Consider the following 18243-nt stretch of genomic DNA (forward strand, 5'->3'; position numbering starts at 1 on the left):
ATCCGATCTGTACTTTCAATTGCAGATTTCTCTGCAACCTAACTTTTAGAATACATATCACCTCTTGCAGGTGAAGAGGGTTTGATTTTTGCATGATCGATTGAGGGCTTACTCGCGCTGTCAGCACATGACAGTGAATTACTTGGACAATCGATACAATGCCAGTAGTTTAGATGTTACACTACCGTAATTGAAAACTTTTCAAAGAATTGAATTCTTCTATAGTTGGTTATGATCTTATAAATTCTAGTGTGTTAGAATTTGTCGTGTTGAAGACATGTGCTTGGTAACTTTTCGCACAACTGAAACAGCGGCGGGATGTTACATCTGATGTCTCTGTTTGTTCTGAAGTAGTTCATGATGTTGTGTGAACGTCTACTTTTCGAAACATTGTGTTTTTTAGAAGTTGATACCATTGAACATGATCTTTTGGATACGTTTTGTTCATCGGCGGGACTTCTATACTCGGGATTCTGATGTGATGACTTTTCATCACGACAGTCCTTCTTGAGTATCGTAATTTTTTCGGATTCTAGAGCTTTTGCTCTTGTGTTATTGTTTTACAGAGGCAGATCGAGTGACTGTGTGTCACGACTTCTGCTCGTCTGATGTACTGTAGTCTGTTAGAGTAAGATATATTACTCGTGTATAGACTGTATGTGTGAAACCATTGGTAGGCGTTTGTGAATCTAATGTTTTGATTCGAATTATACGCTTTTATAACCAACGGCGGGACAAAAATATAATTTTCATCTGATTGTTTGTATAATTTACTGAATGTGGGACGTACCCTGTACTCAGTATGATTTTGCGCTCGAACTTATTCTTGCGTCTTGTTTTTTCAAGTGTTGGGACGTACCCGTGACACTCAGATTTAGTTGAAAATTTATAAGGGTTTATCATCCCCTTGATATGTGAGTGCTTCGTAAAGCTGCTCTGTAGTTGTGACTGATGTAGTGTAGTGTGTGTTCGAAAAGATAGTATGTGGCTGCTCTCATGCTCATCTCATATCACTCTGACTGTCCCAATGACGGCTGTTCTGAGATCAGGTATACAAGAGTAATAGGACTCCGAATGGTACAAGGAATACTGGAATATAGTTACAACAGAATTGATTTTATGGGACGGGGCCCTATTATCATCAATAAAAATAACAATAGTCCATAAGGGACTTTAACAACATGCCCTAGTAGGGATAACAACATAAGAAACAATTAGTTTAACAGCGGCGGGAATCATTCATAATGATGTGGAAACGGCGGGAGATTCAGTTCCAGAAGGAGCGTGGGATCTTTTCCGGTCCAGACAGTTGGAGCTGCTGTAATAATCGATAGTTGTTATCAATCATGTTGTAAAATGTTTAGTACCTTGCTGGCTTGTCTCTTAGAGACGTTGCGAGATGAGGATGGAGCGGCGGGAGAATCGGCTCTCGGAGCGTGCTGAATAAATTATTTTATATTCAAGAGCACATTTATTGCGATGTTTATACCTTGCATGTGCAAGAGCACATTGTTGAATGCCTCCGGGTTCTCTTGCAACACTTCCGACTCGCCAGAGATCGAATTGAAGACGTTCTCTTCTTCTTCGCCGGTAGAGATTTCTCCAATCGAGTGGATTGGTTGAGTATTGGTACTCATCGGCGGGACGTGTTGCTGTAATGAAGACATATTTGGTATTTTTACGCAATAATGAGAGTTTTTTAGCGAATTTTTATGCTATATCGGTATATTTCAGCTTGTTTCTGTTCGAAAGTGAACAAATTTTGTTTGAAATTGTTTAAAATGAGCAATTGAATGGATGTTTAGGCTTGATTTCAGAGAAATTCAAAGTATTAGAGCTGATCGCCACGCTATCGCTCTGTTGAAGCCTTCACTCGCGTATTGCATCATCTTTTTGTAGGTTTCGGTCGAAAAGCTCGAAGAATTTGGTGTTTTCTCGCGAAATCCCAGTAAACATAGCACGAACAGTGATGCTCGAGCTTATTCACCGTGATTTCCCGGAGAAATAACCAGGGAAACTCGAGTTTCGTCCGAAATACCGATTTTTTAGCAAAATTATTTCGAAATTTTACGATTTTTTGCGCAAAAACTTTTTGTTTTGCCGAAATTTTAGCTGTTTAAGCGTTTTTAGCCACAAAAGGTTGCTTTTGTTAGAGATTTGACACGAACTGACTACGTTTCAGTCTTGAATCGAAAAATTTTAGGTAAAATTATCGATGTTTGTAATTTTTGGTCATTTTTCTCGCATTTTTTCTCGAATTTTTTCCAAATCTCACATAAAATATGCTTACTCTTTCATAGAAGGCTCCTCCATCGGCGGGACTCTGTGACATCACGTAGTTTCGGAGTTGAGATACCGGCGGGAGGTAGAGATTTGAGTATTTGAGTGAGTTTTGGTCGTCATGCCACATTTTTGGTCTGAAAAATATTCAGAATAATTATTTTTTATAATATTTTAGTAAAATATTACGGAAACAAGAGAGAATTTAGTACAAAGAGCGGAAAAAATTTTAGGCCCGAGCGAAAAAAGAATTTCGAAACTCGTGCGCGTAAGGTCTTGTACATTGCGGTCCGCAATGGTACGCAGCCCGTGTGCGGAGCCTGCGGTCGCGTACCGTACTCTTGTTGTAAAATTCAAATTTGTGTCGATTTACGGAGCTCATTTTAGAGGTTCCCCGATGAAATTTCGACGGGTTTTCGAAATTTTTCGAATATTTTTGGGCAAATGACGATGGAAAAAATTTTTGACACCGTTTTGTAGCGTATGTGATACCCGTATCACACATTTTCATTAGAAAATGAGGAGGAATCAGGTTTTACTCAGTAATTACGCGTGAAGGTGTTTTTCTGTCTCGAATATTCGAATGACAGGTCTGGGTGACGGTTTTTAATCGCCTGTCCAGAAAAAATGACGGAATAACGAGAAAGGAGAGAGAAATAACGAGGAAATTACAAAGAAAAAGGTGTTTCAGGGTATGAAATGGAGTTCTAACGTTATTTTTGCTCACTTATATGCCTTTTACTTAATTTTTTTGGGACGCCGACGCGGTTCTTGGACTGATTTTCGTTCACTTTGTCGATATATTGATTTTCTTTCGTCCACCTGGAGTTTTGCGACGCGAGGGCCACAAAAAACGACTACTCCAACAGCGGCGGAAATTATTTTTTGGTTTTTCCGGAGTTTTGTGCCACAGGGGTCACAAAAAACGACTACTCCGGTTCGCCTGGAGTTTTGCGACACGAGGGTCACAAAAAACGACTACTCCAACAGCGGCGGGACCAAAAACACGTTCAAAAGAGAGAGAACGATAAAGAAAAAATTCGACGGAACGGAAAATCACAGCTAATCAACAAAATTAATTATTGAACGGTCGTAATGCACCATGTTGAGAGGGCAATGAAGGTAGCGGTCGGAGACTATTGCCTCTCAGAAGAAATATAAATCGTCCCAAAATAAAGTGTATGCGGCATGTATGTAAGATAAGCAATGTTAGAAAGAACACAAAGTATCAGTGACCCGTTTATTAAACCTTCTTCTCGGAAAGATCCTCGAAGAATAACCAAAATAGAGAAAGGGTGATAAAAAAGAGAATAAAAGAGAGCGACGTGTCCTGAGGAGATGTTGAGTCGACGAAAGGCAGGAAGACGAACGCGGCGGGACTGACGGCGGGAAAAAGAGACAAAAGTCCCAAAAACCGGAAGTATATAATTTAGGCTAATCTCTCAAACTCGCGCTAGATTCTGATGGCACGGAAAAATATAGTGCTAGCATCAGAATCTCCTCAACTACTCTCTCAGAGCCTAGACGGTCGGCAAAAAGGACCGTCGTCGGCGGGAAAACACGAACGAACTGAATTACTCTGGCCTAAAAAGGCTAACATGAGCAATGACACGCGACGCGACCGCTCGCGAGTGACGACATACGCGTCTACTGCGAGAGAGCGTTGCGGAAGAGAGAGTGTTGGGTTTATTGGAGCGCATTAGCTGAATTTGGAGTTTTAGAGCGGTAATTTGAATTATAATTAATTATAATAATTTAGAATAATTTGTATTAAATTGATAGAACTCAGATAACTGAGAATAACGAGAATAATAATAATATTGTTAATGAACAGATTGAATAAGAGGTTAATGAAAAAGGCTCCGATGGTCCTAGTTTTGTGGGGAAAACCAGAGGGGACCGTCGGATTGGCTTTGGTAGCCAAGTAAGGGGGTACCCAAAGGGGGATCCTTGGCTACACATTCTGCAATTTTTGAAAACTGATTTTCCATCAGAATTCGCTTTTTTTCGATTCTGCTAGGTCTCGCTGCTGAACTCCACGGTCAGTTTTGACCATTCTCTAGTAAGAGAGTGTTTTTCATAATGATCTCCCCAGCCAATACAACCAGCCAACAAATATTTTCCAGATCTATAAAATAGCTGTCACTGGCGGACCTAGTGCAGGAAAAACAACTGCAATGGTTTGGAAATCTTGAACAAAATATGGATAATAATAAAAGATTTTCAGGAAATTTTGGAAAAATTCTTCAAGGATCATGGATGCGAAGTTTATCTCGTACCGGAAGCAGCAACTGAACTCCAAAAGATGGGCTTCAGCTTCCCAAAACTCAGTGCCGATCGAAAATACAATTTTCAAAAAGAATTGATCAATATGATTCTTTATCTGGAAGGCGCTCTTTTAAGGGTCATCGGAAAGCCTGAAGGTCGGGACATCATTATTATTATGGACAGAGGAGTCATGGATCCGTCTGCCTATTCTTCTCCAGCAGAATGGTCTGCGATTCTGAAAGACCTCGGCCTGAACGAGTTCGAGCTGAAGCATACTCGTTATGACCATGTCGTTCATATGGTCACGGCTGCGGAAGGTGCTCCAAATGCATATACCTTAGAAACCAACGCAGTAAGAGTTGAAACGCCAGAGCAAGCCAGAGATATCGATCATAAAACGAGACAAGCTTGGATCGGCCATCAATATTTTGATATTGTTGACAACAGTGGTACGGCAAACATTCACGACAAAGTGAATAAGGTTATTCAGGTTTGTTATGGTACTGGAAACTGTTTTGGAAAATGAATGAATCATTTTAGGTTATTTGTGATCGGATGGGAATTCCCGGCCAAGTTGCAGTACCATCAAACAAACGGAAATGGCTCATTGAAGAAGTTGATTGGAAGAATTTTGGAGTCTTCGAGGAATTCCATACGAAACACCTCTATTTAGTCTCACATGAACCTCAAGTTCAAGAACGAATTCGGCGTCGTTCAAAAGCCGGTCAATCTACTTACACTCTCACAAGAAGAGAGTACAACAAAGATTGCTCCGGCTACAGTGAGAAGAGGACAAATTGTAGTGAAGCAGAATACAACCATTCGCTCAAAATGAAGGATAGGAAACGATCCTCTATCTACAAAAGACGGAGATGCTTCGTCTACGAAACAATGTCCTTCAACCTGGATATCTATTGCACTCCACTGCCACCAAGAGCCCATGGAGTCCCTTATCTGGTTTTGGAGGCGTTCACCAACATCCCGAAAGGAACCCCATTGCCAGCCGGATCAGTTCCACCGTTCCTGAGAATTGCAAAGGTGAGAAAACTAACCAGTTAACTAGAAACGTGGTAAAACACGAATCTATTCTAACTAGGGTTATGTAATTTGTTAACAAAACACTTGTTTTCAGGAAATCACCGATAATTCGGAATACTCGATGTTCCGGCTGGCAGAGTATTCTTCATGATTTCTCCAATGGCCAACTTCCCACATCTGTTTGCATCCTCTCAACTTTATCTTGCCAGCATCCAAAATCCTAGAACACCGTCATCACTTGTGCAACAAACCTTCTTTTTATTTATGTAAATTGAATTGACCGCCCTCCACCTCCCATTAGTTTATTGTATATCATTCTCATCCCTTCACAATAATTTTTTCTCTTCCTCCAATCATTTATTTTTTCTTTCCGCTCCCTCTCATGGCGACAAAGTTTATCTTCTCAGAAAATGTAGAATAAAATAAATGAATATTCATACGGCTTTCTAGAATTTCAGCTGTAAACATGACTCGATACACTTTTGGTGCCAAAACTTTTTTGTTTTTTGTTTTCGACTTTTTGGTACCAATCTGACTACCGGGGTTCGATCCCCATTGCAGGGACGAGCGGCAATGCCGTTGCCGTGTTGCCGAAATTGCCGAAATTGCCAACTTTTTTAAATAGATTGCCGTTGCCGGACTGCCGACTTTTTATTCGGCAATGTTTTTTTTTCTAAATCTGCTCAATTTTCAAGCTGAATTCGACAAACTTTTGTTAGAAAATGAGAACTTGATGGTGGTTGAAGGAGTACTATCGGAACGTTCATATGAAGTAATACTCGGTGTTTTCAATTTCGAAATTTTGAACTTTAAGCGCCGCCTCCAAATCTAGAAATAGTTAGAGTCTATTCTTGAAGTAGCACGTCATCTACCAACTTAAAATGGCTTTAGAAATGTCAAAAAAACCTCAAGACCTCTCCAAAAAGAATCCCATTTCGCAGATAATTTGCAAGCGCGCGCTTATTTCTCTCGATTGAATGAAAAGATGGGTTAATGAGTGAAATAACTGCTCTGTACACCCCAAGATGACATTTAGAACCCCATCACTGCGTGGACACCGTTTCTTTTTTCTTTCTTCACAGATATTTGGTCATATCGAATTTGGAAGAGATGAAATAGGTCACATATCTGTCAGTGTTTTGATTCGAATAAAGGGAAAAGTAAGAAGTTGTTGTTTTAGACAGTTGTTGAGGAAGGTAGATTGGAGAAACATCTTTAGGCTACAGAAATCAGTTCGGCAGAGCGCACGCTGAGCTGAAATCGATGATCATCGATACCTAGCTCTATAAATCTAGTAACAGACCACACCTATCTTCTAGCTAGGATCGTTAGCGGTTTAGTCAGTCTGAGCGTAGCTTTGTACTTCTCCTTCTTAAAATGGCATGTCAGGTGATTGTGAACAAAAGATGGTGAGGTTTGGGATGATGAGGTGTTCCAGAGGGTCTGGAACGTGAGCAAGATGAAGGGAAGGTGCTCAGGTCGAGCACACTAAAACAATATTAGTATGATTCGAAACCTATTACTTGAAAATATTTGTTCAATATGGCTCTTCCTTTTAGAGCAATGGAATCTTATCACTTATCCATTTCTCAGGTGCCACGTCCAAGTTCCATTTATCACACCATTCGGTTATAATATAACGCGTTCTCAGTAAGACTCGATCAACGTGTGCCCTAGGGCAAGATTTTTATAAAAACAGATACAATTGGTCGGGTTACGGTAGTACTGTAGGTGCTCAAAGAGCAAAAAAATTTGTTTTGTTTTTGAACGTAGACCGCTGAAATTTTTGGCTTGAAATGAATAACGTTAGTGTACTGTTTTTGCAAAATTTTAAAACATGAAAATAATTTTTCACCAATAACAAAATCAGTCCGTTTTTTCGGAAATTTTGGAAAAAAAAACTGTGATTTTGATGAAACAAGTAGGTAATACCTTTTTACCACACTATGTTTACATGACACAACAACGTTTTTGACGTATCACGTGGTTAAGCAGTTATTTTCTTTCCTAAATAGTTTTTAGGTCATTGATATTCCAATCCTTGCTTAATTGAAAAGATTTAAGTTCAAAGCTTTTAAGCATCAATAAGCATTCACTACCAAAACATTTTGCAGATAAGAATGGCGAGGGAAGTTAATTTCATCAAAAGTACCATGTTTTTCGGAATTTCAATTATAATTTTATTGATTTCCAACCCGGGAGGATTCAAACCCGCGTCTACTGAAGTAAACCTCAGCCCGGGTATTATAGACTACTACATCCTCTGATCGACGAGTCTATCCGGTACCGACACAGATAAGAATGGTGGGGGAAGTTAATTTCATAAAAAGTACCCTGATTTTTGGAATTGCAATCATAATTTTATTGATTTCTAGATTTGAAAAAGTCCTGTTTTTAGGAATTTCAATTATAATTTCGTTGATTTCTAACCCGGGAGGATTCAAACCCGAGTCTACTGAAGTAAACCTCAGCCCGGGTATTATAGACTACTACATCCTCTGATCGACGAGTCTATCCGGTACCGACACAGATAAGAATGGTGGGGGAAGTTAATTTCATAAAAAGTACCCTGTTTTTTGGAATTTCATTCATAATTTTATTGATTTCTAGATTTGAAAAAGTCCTGTTTTTAGGAATTTCAATTATAATTTCGTTGATTTCTAACCCGGGAGGATTCAAACCCGCGTCTACTGAAGTAAACCTCAGCCCGGGTATTATAGACTACTACATCCTCTGATCGACGAGTCTATCCGGTACCGACACAGATAAGAATGGTGGGGGAAGTTAATTTCATAAAAAGTACCCTGATTTTTGGAATTGCAATCATAATTTTATTGATTTCTAGATTTGAAAAAGTCCTGTTTTTAGGAATTTCAATTATAATTTCGTTGATTTCTAACCCGGGAGGATTCAAACCCGCGTCTACTGAAGTAAACCTCAGCCCGGGTATTATAGACTACTACATCCTCTGATCGACGAGTCTATCCGGTACCGACACAGATAAGAATGGTGGGGGAAGTTAATTTCATAAAAAGTACCCTGATTTTTGGAATTGCAATCATAATTTTATTGATTTCTAGATTTGAAAAAGTCCTGTGTTTAGGAATTTCAATTATAATTTCGTTGATTTCTAACCCGGGAGGATTCAAACCCGAGTCTACTGAAGTAAACCTCAGCCCGGGTATTATAGACTACTACATCCTCTGATCGACGAGTCTATCCGGTACCGACACAGATAAGAATGGTGGGGGAAGTTAATTTCATAAAAAGTACCCTGTTTTTTGGAATTTCATTCATAATTTTATTGATTTCTAGATTTGAAAAAGTCCTGTTTTTAGGAATTTCAATTATAATTTCGTTGATTTCTAACCCGGGAGGATTCAAACCCGAGTCTACTGAAGTAAACCTCAGCCCGGGTATTATAGACTACTACATCCTCTGATCGACGAGTCTATCCGGTACCGACACAGATAAGAATGGTGGGGGAAGTTAATTTCATAAAAAGTACCCTGATTTTTGGAATTGCAATCATAATTTTATTGATTTCTAGATTTGAAAAAGTCCTGTTTTTAGGAATTTCAATTATAATTTCGTTGATTTCTAACCCGGGAGGATTCAAACCCGAGTCTACTGAAGTAAACCTCAGCCCGGGTATTATAGACTACTACATCCTCTGATCGACGAGTCTATCCGGTATCGACACAGATAAGAATGGTGGGGGAAGTTAATTTCATAAAAAGTACCCTGATTTTTGGAATTGCAATCATAATTTTATTGATTTCTAGATTTGAAAAAGTCCTGTTTTTAGGAATTTCAATTATAATTTCGTTGATTTCTAACCCGGGAGGATTCAAACCCGCGTCTACTGAAGTAAACCTCAGCCCGGGTATTATAGACTACTACATCCTCTGATCGATGAGTCTATCCGGTACCGACACAGATAAGAATGGTGGGGGAAGTTAATTTCATAAAAAGTACCCTGTTTTTTGGAATTTCAATCATAATTTTATTGATTTCTAGATTTGAAAAAGTCCTGTTTTTAGGAATTTCAATTATAATTTCGTTGATTTCTAACCCGGGAGGATTCAAACCCGCGTCTACTGAAGTAAACCTCAGCCCGGGTATTATAGACTACTACATCCTCTGATCGACGAGTCTATCCGGTACCGACACAGATAAGAATGGTGGGGGAAGTTAATTTCATAAAAAGTACCCTGTTTTTTGGAATTTCATTCATAATTTTATTGATTTCTAGATTTAAAAAGGTCCTGTTTTTAGGAATTTCAATTATAATTTCGTTGATTTCTAACCCGGGAGGATTCAAACCCGCGTCTACTGAAGTAAACCTCAGCCCGGGTATTATAGACTACTACATCCTCTGATCGATGAGTCTATCCGGTACCGACACAGATAAGAATGGTGGGGGAAGTTAATTTCATAAAAATTACCCTGTTTTTTGGAATTTCAATTATAATTTTATTGATTTCTCGATTCGAAAAAGTCCTGTTTTTAGGAATTTCAATTATAATTTCGTTGATTTCTAACCCGGGAGCATTCAAACCCGCGTCTACTGAAGTAAACCTCAGCCCGGGTATTATAGACTACTACATCCTCTGATCGATGAGTCTATCCGGTACCGACACAGATAAGAATGGTGGGGGAAGTTAATTTCATAAAAAGTACCCTGTTTTTTGGAATTTCAATCATAATTTTATTGATTTCTCGATTCGAAAAAGTCCTGTTTTTAGGAATTTCAATTATAATTTCGTTGATTTCTAACCCGGGAGGATTCAAACCCGCGTCTACTGAAGTAAACCTCAGCCCGGGTATTATAGACTACTACATCCTCTGATCGATGAGTCTATCCGGTACCGACACAGATAAGAATGGTGGGGGAAGTTAATTTCATAAAAAGTACCCTGTTTTTTGGAATTTTAATCATAATTTTATTGATTTCTAGATTTGAAAAAGTCCTGTTTTTAGGAATTTCAATTATAATTTCGTTGATTTCTAACCCGGGAGGATTCAAACCCGCGTCTACTGAAGTAAACCTCAGCCCGGGTATTATAGACTACTACATCCTCTGATCGATGAGTCTATCCGGTACCGACACAGATAAGAATGGTGGGGGAAGTTAATTTCATAAAAAGTACCCTGTTTTTTGGAATTTCATTCATAATTTTATTGATTTCTAGATTTGAAAAAGTCCTGTTTTTAGGAATTTCAATTTTAATTTCGTTGATTTCTAACCCGGGAGGATTCAAACCCGAGTCTACTGAAGTAAACTTCAGCCCGGGTATTATAGACTACTACATCCTCTGATCGATGAGTCTATCCGGTACCGACACAGATAAGAATGGTGGGGGAAGTTAATTTCATAAAAAGTACCCTGTTTTTTGGAATTTCATTCATAATTTTATTGATTTCTAGATTTGAAAAAGTCCTGTTTTTAGGAATTTCAATTATAATTTCGTTGATTTCTAACCCGGGAGGATTCAAACCCGAGTCTACTGAAGTAAACCTCAGCCCGGGTATTATAGACTACTACATCCTCTGATCGATGAGTCTATCCGGTACCGACACAGATAAGAATGGTGGGGGAAGTTAATTTCATAAAAAGTACCCTGTTTTTTGGAATTTCATTCATAATTTTATTGATTTCTAGATTTAAAAAGGTCCTGTTTTTAGGAATTTCAATTATAATTCCGTTGATTTCTAACCCGGGAGGATTCAAACCCGCGTCTACTGAAGTAAACCTCAGCCCGGGTATTATAGACTACTACATCCTCTGATCGACGAGTCTATCCGGTACCGACACAGATAAGAATGGTGGGGGAAGTTAATTTCATAAAAAGTACCCTGATTTTTGGAATTGCAATCATAATTTTATTGATTTCTAGATTTGAAAAAGTCCTGTTTTTAGGAATTTCAATTATAATTTCGTTGATTTCTAACCCGGGAGGATTCAAACCCGAGTCTACTGAAGTAAACCTCAGCCCGGGTATTATAGACTACTACATCCTCTGATCGATGAGTCTATCCGGTACCGACACAGATAAGAATGGTGGGGGAAGTTAATTTCATAAAAAGTACCCTGTTTTTTGGAATTTCATTCATAATTTTATTGATTTCTAGATTTAAAAAGGTCCTGTTTTTAGGAATTTCAATTATAATTTCGTTGATTTCTAACCCGGGAGGATTCAAACCCGCGTCTACTGAAGTAAACCTCAGCCCGGGTATTATAGACTTCTACATCCTCTGATCGACGAGTCTATCCGGTACCGACACAGATAAGAATGGTGGGGGAAGTCAAAGTTAAGAGCGATAAAGTATCTCGATTCTAGGGTTTTTGAACTTACGTCTATCAAATTGATCGTCATTTTATTCGTCTTGATCCATTACTTTCTTGTCCTTTGTTTCTTTCACTTGACCGTTTCTTATCTATCAAGCTGGTCGGTTTGTTCTTCATGCACTGTGCTTTAGCACTGAAAAAAAACATTAGTTCGTAAACGAACTGAGAAAATAGGGAAAATAAGTACGAGATAAATAATGGTTATGTGAATATCTCAAAGAAGGCAAAAAAGAGAAGATAGAAGAGTCACCATCCAGTACGGAAAGATTTTGGAAGACTGAGCCAAGAAGATGATGATGAGGAGACTGGGGGCCAGTGGGCGGAGTCTAGTAGGAAACAGCCATCTGTTGGTCTAATAGGATCAGTGATTTCCCAAGGAGATAAGTGAGCAGGTGGTTAGTGTTAACAGTAATGAGACAATAGGCAAGTGTCTATCTATTATATTCTCTCTCGGGAAAGGGCACGGAAAAAGAAGGAAAGAGGTTGATGAGGTCAATTAAAAACGAAAAAACACAGTCATCTGGCAAAGGACAGGTGGGCCCTCTTATCCTACCATTCAAGGTTCCAAGTTTCCCCCAAAGTCATCCGTTCGGACCGATTTCCCAAGGAGATAAGGAAGCAGATGGTAAGACGTAAAAAACAATGCCTCTGACAATATACCGGGAGAGACAATGTGTAAATTAGTTGACATGTCTACGTTGAAAAATGGATATTTCAAACATGGATATTTTTCGATTTTCTAAAAGAATTTTTTGAATATTTTCCGAAAAAAAGGGAAAATACTTTCATTTACTCGAAGCAACTGTCACTGGCGATATACAATGTACTGTGCTCGCATTTTTTTCTCCCGACTTAATGTTAGGAAAAATCCTTATTATTACATGTTGCTGAAAATTGTCGAAAGTTGCCAAAAATTTCCGATTTTTGATATCGGCATTTGCCGGATTGCCGTATTGCCGAAATTTTCTGTTGCCGCTCGTCCCTGCCCCATTGGTGCCAAAACTTTTTTGTTTTTTTGTTTTTGATTTTTTGGTACCAATCTGGCAACCGGGGTTCGATCCCCATCGGTGCCAAGACGTTTTTGTTTTTTGTTTTCAATTTTTTGATACCAATCTGACCACCAGGGTTCCACCCACCGGTAACTTTTTTTAAAAGTTTTGTTTTTGTATTTCAGTGGCATAGTCTCTACCAATACACATGGTATGTCTTTCATAACTTATCCATTTTGGTACCGAAAACATTTGAAATCAATTCTTGATTACAAGTGTCTTGCTAGCAAAAATTCGAAAACAAATAAATAAAAAGGTTTTGTCGGCGATAGAGGTCGAACCCTGATTGTCAGATTGGTTCTAAGAAGTCGAGAACAAAAATAAACAAAAATGTTTTGGCATCAGTGGGGATCGAACACCGGTTGTCAGATTGGTACCAAAAGTATGTCTAGTCATGTTTTCAGTTCAAAATCTAGATAGCCTTTTTTAGATCCTTAAAAACAGCCGCGACCGGTTGTACGACAGCCTTGGTTTTTTCCCATTGACAAAAGTAAACATCAATAGGGTGTTCCAGTGTCGGTTATTATATCAGTATGTAACTGATCATGCTACTCAATTTCTTTGTCCCTCCGATTTCAAGCCTCTTCTTGTAGATAACATAACCCACTGTTAAAAACTATATATATACCTCCGCTCTTTTTTTTCTGTTTATCTAAAAATTCAATAAATCTTATGAAAATTGTCATTATTTCTAGGAGATGCAGAAAGCAGATCATACCACCAGTGCAGTTTGAATTTGTCGGAAAACAGTATTTTTAAGAAAGTATTTTTTTAACGTTCATTGTCATTCTCAACTTTTTGAAGCAGGAAAATGTTCTTTCACATTTTCTGGTATGAAATATAAATGACTACTGAACTAGAAATTATTTTCTTATATTTTCAGTTTTTTTTGATTATCGTTCTTTTATAGACTTGTTGTTAATGAAACTTTCTCATAGAATTAAAACTTTGTTTTGAAACTTTATCTTTTTGAGGATATGAATAAAAAGAACATTAATGGGACGTTTTTACCTTTCGAATTGAAACAAAACATAGCTCATGTCAAATAACTGTAATACATGCAAGCCGTTTTGGTTTTATTATTGTTATTATTGTACTCCCAAAAGTCGAGCGTCTCGGTTAGATAGCTCAAAGATTTGGTGCCATAGCTGTAGTTGATGGAAGCACGTCATCTTGGTGGTGTAGAACGTCCGGCTACTTCTGATGGATGATCGGTGGATAACTAACTTGAGAAGCATTTGCAAACTCTTTCAATTTTTCAAAAATGCATAAGAAATGTTAGCTCTGTTAAAGACATTCTAGTTTTGTACATGATTTCTTGCGTAGCTAATCTGCTCATTCATCCAATGGCTTCTCTTACAACATGTTTCTCGTCTCGATTCATGTTTACGGCAAAGCGAAGAAGTCAGCTCCCGTCTTTTTTTTCCCACCCCCCCCCCTGATTTCTCTAATATTTTGGTGTTCTTATACTATTTCCTGTTACTAAGGCTACATGACAAGGTTGGGTGCCCGTGAGAAAAAACCGCTGAAGCTCTTCTATTTCCAACTTAACTTCAGTTTCTGTTATTTTTGTTTTATATCAAGGAATTCCTCTTGAAATCTCTCTTGGAGAGCATTTTTTGTGAAAAGTTTACAAATTTTGAATTGATTCCAGTCGAGTTACAATTATTTCTCTTCTCTACGATGTATAACAACGATCGCGTGGCCTCGTGGAATGTTCCACTTCGGACTCAAATTCACAAAATTGACTTCGAACACGGTACGACAACTGGAAAACGAGTGATTCGTGTGGATGGAGTGGTTAGTCATGATTGTTCAATTCTTTCGGATGAGTAAACTGACAAAATAGTTGTGGGTAGCAAAGTTACGTCTCTTGAAGATTCAAAAAAATAAGGTCTGTGAATGTTTACTGAATAAACAGATTGATTCAGGAGATTCTCCGTCGTGACTGGATGTTCAAGTTGGTTGGAAAAGAGGTCTTCAAATTCGGAACGACCATCAACGTTGAGGCCATCGGAAACTTTGCTTATGAGTACTCATTGACGGTGAGGCAACAAGATTATAAGATTTGGGGAATAACTCGGGCTCATTAAAGGTGAACGGCAAGACATACAACAAATTCAAGGAAGAGCAAAACAAGAAGTTGCAAAGCTGGGAGATGACAATCTATGGACACGACTGGAGAATTGTCTTGGGTTGGTTATATCTAAAAAGTTAAGAACTGGATGACCTTTTTGTAGATAAGGACTCCATGGAGATCTGGGCCAACGGCAACATCATCAAAAAAGAGGTTAGTTGAGCGTGGGAATCGATTCCAGAAAAAAAAACATTTTTATGTACTCGGGTTTCGAGTTTAGATTTTCCTTTTTGATATGTTTTCACGTTATTCAGAATCACAACTTTTGTGTAGATATTCCACTTTATAAACTAAATTTTGGCTTCGAAAGATTAGTTTTGTGACACGAACATCTATTTTCAGGCTGAGTTTGTTGACAATGGTACTGAAACTCATTTTGAACTGGGAACGACACGGTGTAGAATTGTGACAATAAGCAGTGGGAACAGAAAGTGAGTAACTTCTCGAAACATTCAGTGCCTTTAGTTTTTCCATATTCTTTTAGAAGAAACTACATTCGCCCATATTATCATGGTGTTATCTTTACTAATAATATTCAACAGATCCGTGTGTCCGTTTATTTGTCGCTGATCATAACTCCCTCCGTAGTGGACCGATTTTTATGAAACCTAGACTGATTGATTGGAAATTTCCCTTAGATGATGCCCGAACTTTTCTTTTTTCAAAAATATCAAATTTGACGTCTTCTGGAGACGATGTCGATTTCAACAGTAGAAAGCGTTCAGAAAAGGTGTGTCCCGACAGGGTGGTTGAAAGCTCAAAACTACTGACTCGGTGTTTCTTGACTGCATTCTCGAGAGCGCCCCGGCCGCGCGTATTTGGAGTAGCGGTTTACGCAGATGATTCTCACCCATGGGGTAGAGAGTTCGTTCCCGCCAGGTTCGAAAAGTTTTTTGGTTTTTTGTTTTGATAAGAGCATAGACAGTCAGTATATGAAAGTTGTAATTATGGTCGAGATTTTAGAACAAAAGGGTGGAGTAGCTATCTTTCTGTTGACTCTGTACTCACCGCTACAATTCTGTCAGAATGGATGATTGAGGTCCAACTTTGACGGTGTTTAAAAATTCACAATCCTACAAACACCGAGTCAGAAACTGATAGTAGTTAACAATAAACCTTTCGTCCGAATCTGTTTAAAAACTCAAAATGTTTTTCTTTGTTTTTTTTAGTTAGTTAGTTTTTATTCGAGATGATGAACCAAAAGCCACTAACACAATCACAATAGAAAAAATAAAAGAAAACGATCAGGAACTTAGTAGGTAGACATGTTAAGAGTGAGATATTTAGGGGATTCAAGAAGTTTTGTTTTCTTTAAGAACTTTGAGAATTTTTGTGAAGCACTCAGGTACGAATAAAAAGGATTGAAATCAAAATAGACTGAATAAGGAGGTTCTTTAACTTTTGAACTTAGAGATATGTGAAATAGTTTTAGTTTCGAAGTATTCCAGAGAAGAGAGGCGGCATCGCCGCCGAACAGTGAAAAATTTAGAAAGCAGAACTTTTTGTATCAAATTAAACTAAGAGAAGATTTCCGTGTATACATATGAAAAATTAATCTTTAAAGAATTGGGGGAGGGAGGCGGCATCGCCGCTGATAAGTTAAAAACTTCAAAAGAATACTTTAAACGCATCTTTTGAAGATGTGAAAAGGAAATTCTCTTTTGGTAAAAGGATTCTCAATCAGGCAAAAAACATATTCTCTGTATTTAGTACAGTTAATTCTGAGACCCATGATTTCTGAATGAGGAACTTTGTCGTAGCTCGGTTACCTTCAAAAAGAAGCAAATTCCTGAATAAGAATTTGTTTAAATATGGCCTTAGTTTGCCATATTTGCCATATTCAGAGGAGGGTAGCGGCATCGCCGCCGATCAATCAAAAGTTGAAACTTTATATTTAGAGGATCACCTGCCTATATATGAGAGGGAAAATAGAGTTAATTTGTCGAAATCTTATCAGAAAAGTAGGAGTGTTTAAATTGTTCTCTCTGGAACGGGTTGCTCAGCTAATAAAAACTACCAACAATCGAAGAAAAGTTATAGGACCAGAAAAAAAAGAGAATTCTGATACCCCGATTGTTTGAACCATGTGAGAAGCGCCGCAGGCACTGTAACACCTAGAAGGGTGGTGTTCAGAAGGAGGTTCAGTCGCCGTTAGGCGACGTGAACCGACTGGTAATTACAGAATAGGCATCATCCACCAACTCTACGCTGATGACAAGCTGATTCCATCGGTGTCGGAGAAAAGAGGTTTCTAAATAACTACTCGACCGCTTCCCACGAACTCCCTCCTTTGTATGTGTCGCTCTGTTATAATATTTTTTTCTTTTTCCCGTGCGCCGTCAAATGTTTCTCTTTTTTACATTTGCTCTACTACGTTATTTTTTCTCTACCCCTCACTTTATTCAATTCTATATTTTGGTAGTAACGCATACATTATTTTCTCTTAAAGAAAATTTCGAAAGAATGAGATCTAACTGATTATTTGTTGCGACGGAAATGTTTAATAAAGACAGGGGGGTACTCGATATTAGAACTCGGAAAAATAGAACTGCGACAAAATAAAACTGCAACGATATAGAACTAACTAAAATTGAACTGCTACAAAGTGGAACTGAATACAATGGAACTGTTACAAAATAGAACTGCTACAAAGTGGAACTGAACAAAATGGAACTGCTACAAAATAGAACTGCTACAAAGTGGAACTGAACAAAATGGAACTGCTACAAAATAGAACTGCTACAAAATAGAACTCTACCACTGGTTTTGAAAATGCTTATTGGGCTTATCTAATATAATATTATACAATTTTTGTTGACTATTAAATAGACAAAGACTTTATCTCCATAAAATAAGTGTTTTTAGTCGACTTTTCTCCTCGAAAATTGGTTATAATTCTTCTAAAAAGTCACGAATGCAAACGCGCTCCATTCGAACTAGAGTTCTATTTTGTAGCAGTTCCATTGTGTTCAGTTCTATTTCGTCGCAGTTCTATTTTGTTCAGTTTTATTTTTGTCAGTTCTATATTGTTACAGTTTTATTTTGTTGCAGTTATATCTTTCCAAGTTCTAAAATCGAGTACCCCCAAAGACAGATATGAACAGTTTTTATATAAGAAG

General features: G+C 38.1%; 3 protein-coding genes across 3 annotated transcripts; 2 read left to right on the forward strand and 1 right to left on the reverse strand.

Moving 5' to 3' along the window:
• Positions 1 to 1235: 1235 nt before the first annotated feature.
• GCK72_023053 (uncharacterized protein) lies at positions 1236 to 2410 on the reverse strand (the record flags this gene model as incomplete). Its single annotated transcript, XM_053735204.1, has 3 exons — positions 1236 to 1318; positions 1490 to 1652; positions 2291 to 2410. 3 exons carry the CDS (start codon positions 2408 to 2410, stop codon positions 1236 to 1238), a joined length of 366 nt encoding a protein of 121 aa, XP_053578770.1.
• A 1720-nt stretch (positions 2411 to 4130) lies between these two features.
• GCK72_023054 (uncharacterized protein) lies at positions 4131 to 5737 on the forward strand (the record flags this gene model as incomplete). The annotated part of the gene is made up of 5 exons (XM_053735205.1): positions 4131 to 4196; positions 4407 to 4460; positions 4508 to 5038; positions 5089 to 5586; positions 5681 to 5737. 5 exons carry the CDS (start codon positions 4131 to 4133, stop codon positions 5735 to 5737), a joined length of 1206 nt encoding a protein of 401 aa, XP_053578771.1.
• Positions 5738 to 14670: 8933 nt separating this feature from the next.
• Positions 14671 to 15559, forward strand: GCK72_023055 (uncharacterized protein; the record flags this gene model as incomplete). Its single annotated transcript, XM_003095811.2, has 5 exons — positions 14671 to 14787; positions 14919 to 15032; positions 15083 to 15182; positions 15228 to 15277; positions 15467 to 15559. The coding sequence occupies 5 exons, from the start codon at positions 14671 to 14673 to the stop codon at positions 15557 to 15559; spliced, it is 474 nt and encodes a 157-aa protein (XP_003095859.2).
• Between the last annotated feature and the right edge of the window lie 2684 nt (positions 15560 to 18243).

This window comes from Caenorhabditis remanei, chromosome X (assembly GCF_010183535.1).
Source record: "Caenorhabditis remanei strain PX506 chromosome X, whole genome shotgun sequence".
NCBI lineage: Eukaryota > Metazoa > Nematoda > Chromadorea > Rhabditida > Rhabditidae > Caenorhabditis > Caenorhabditis remanei.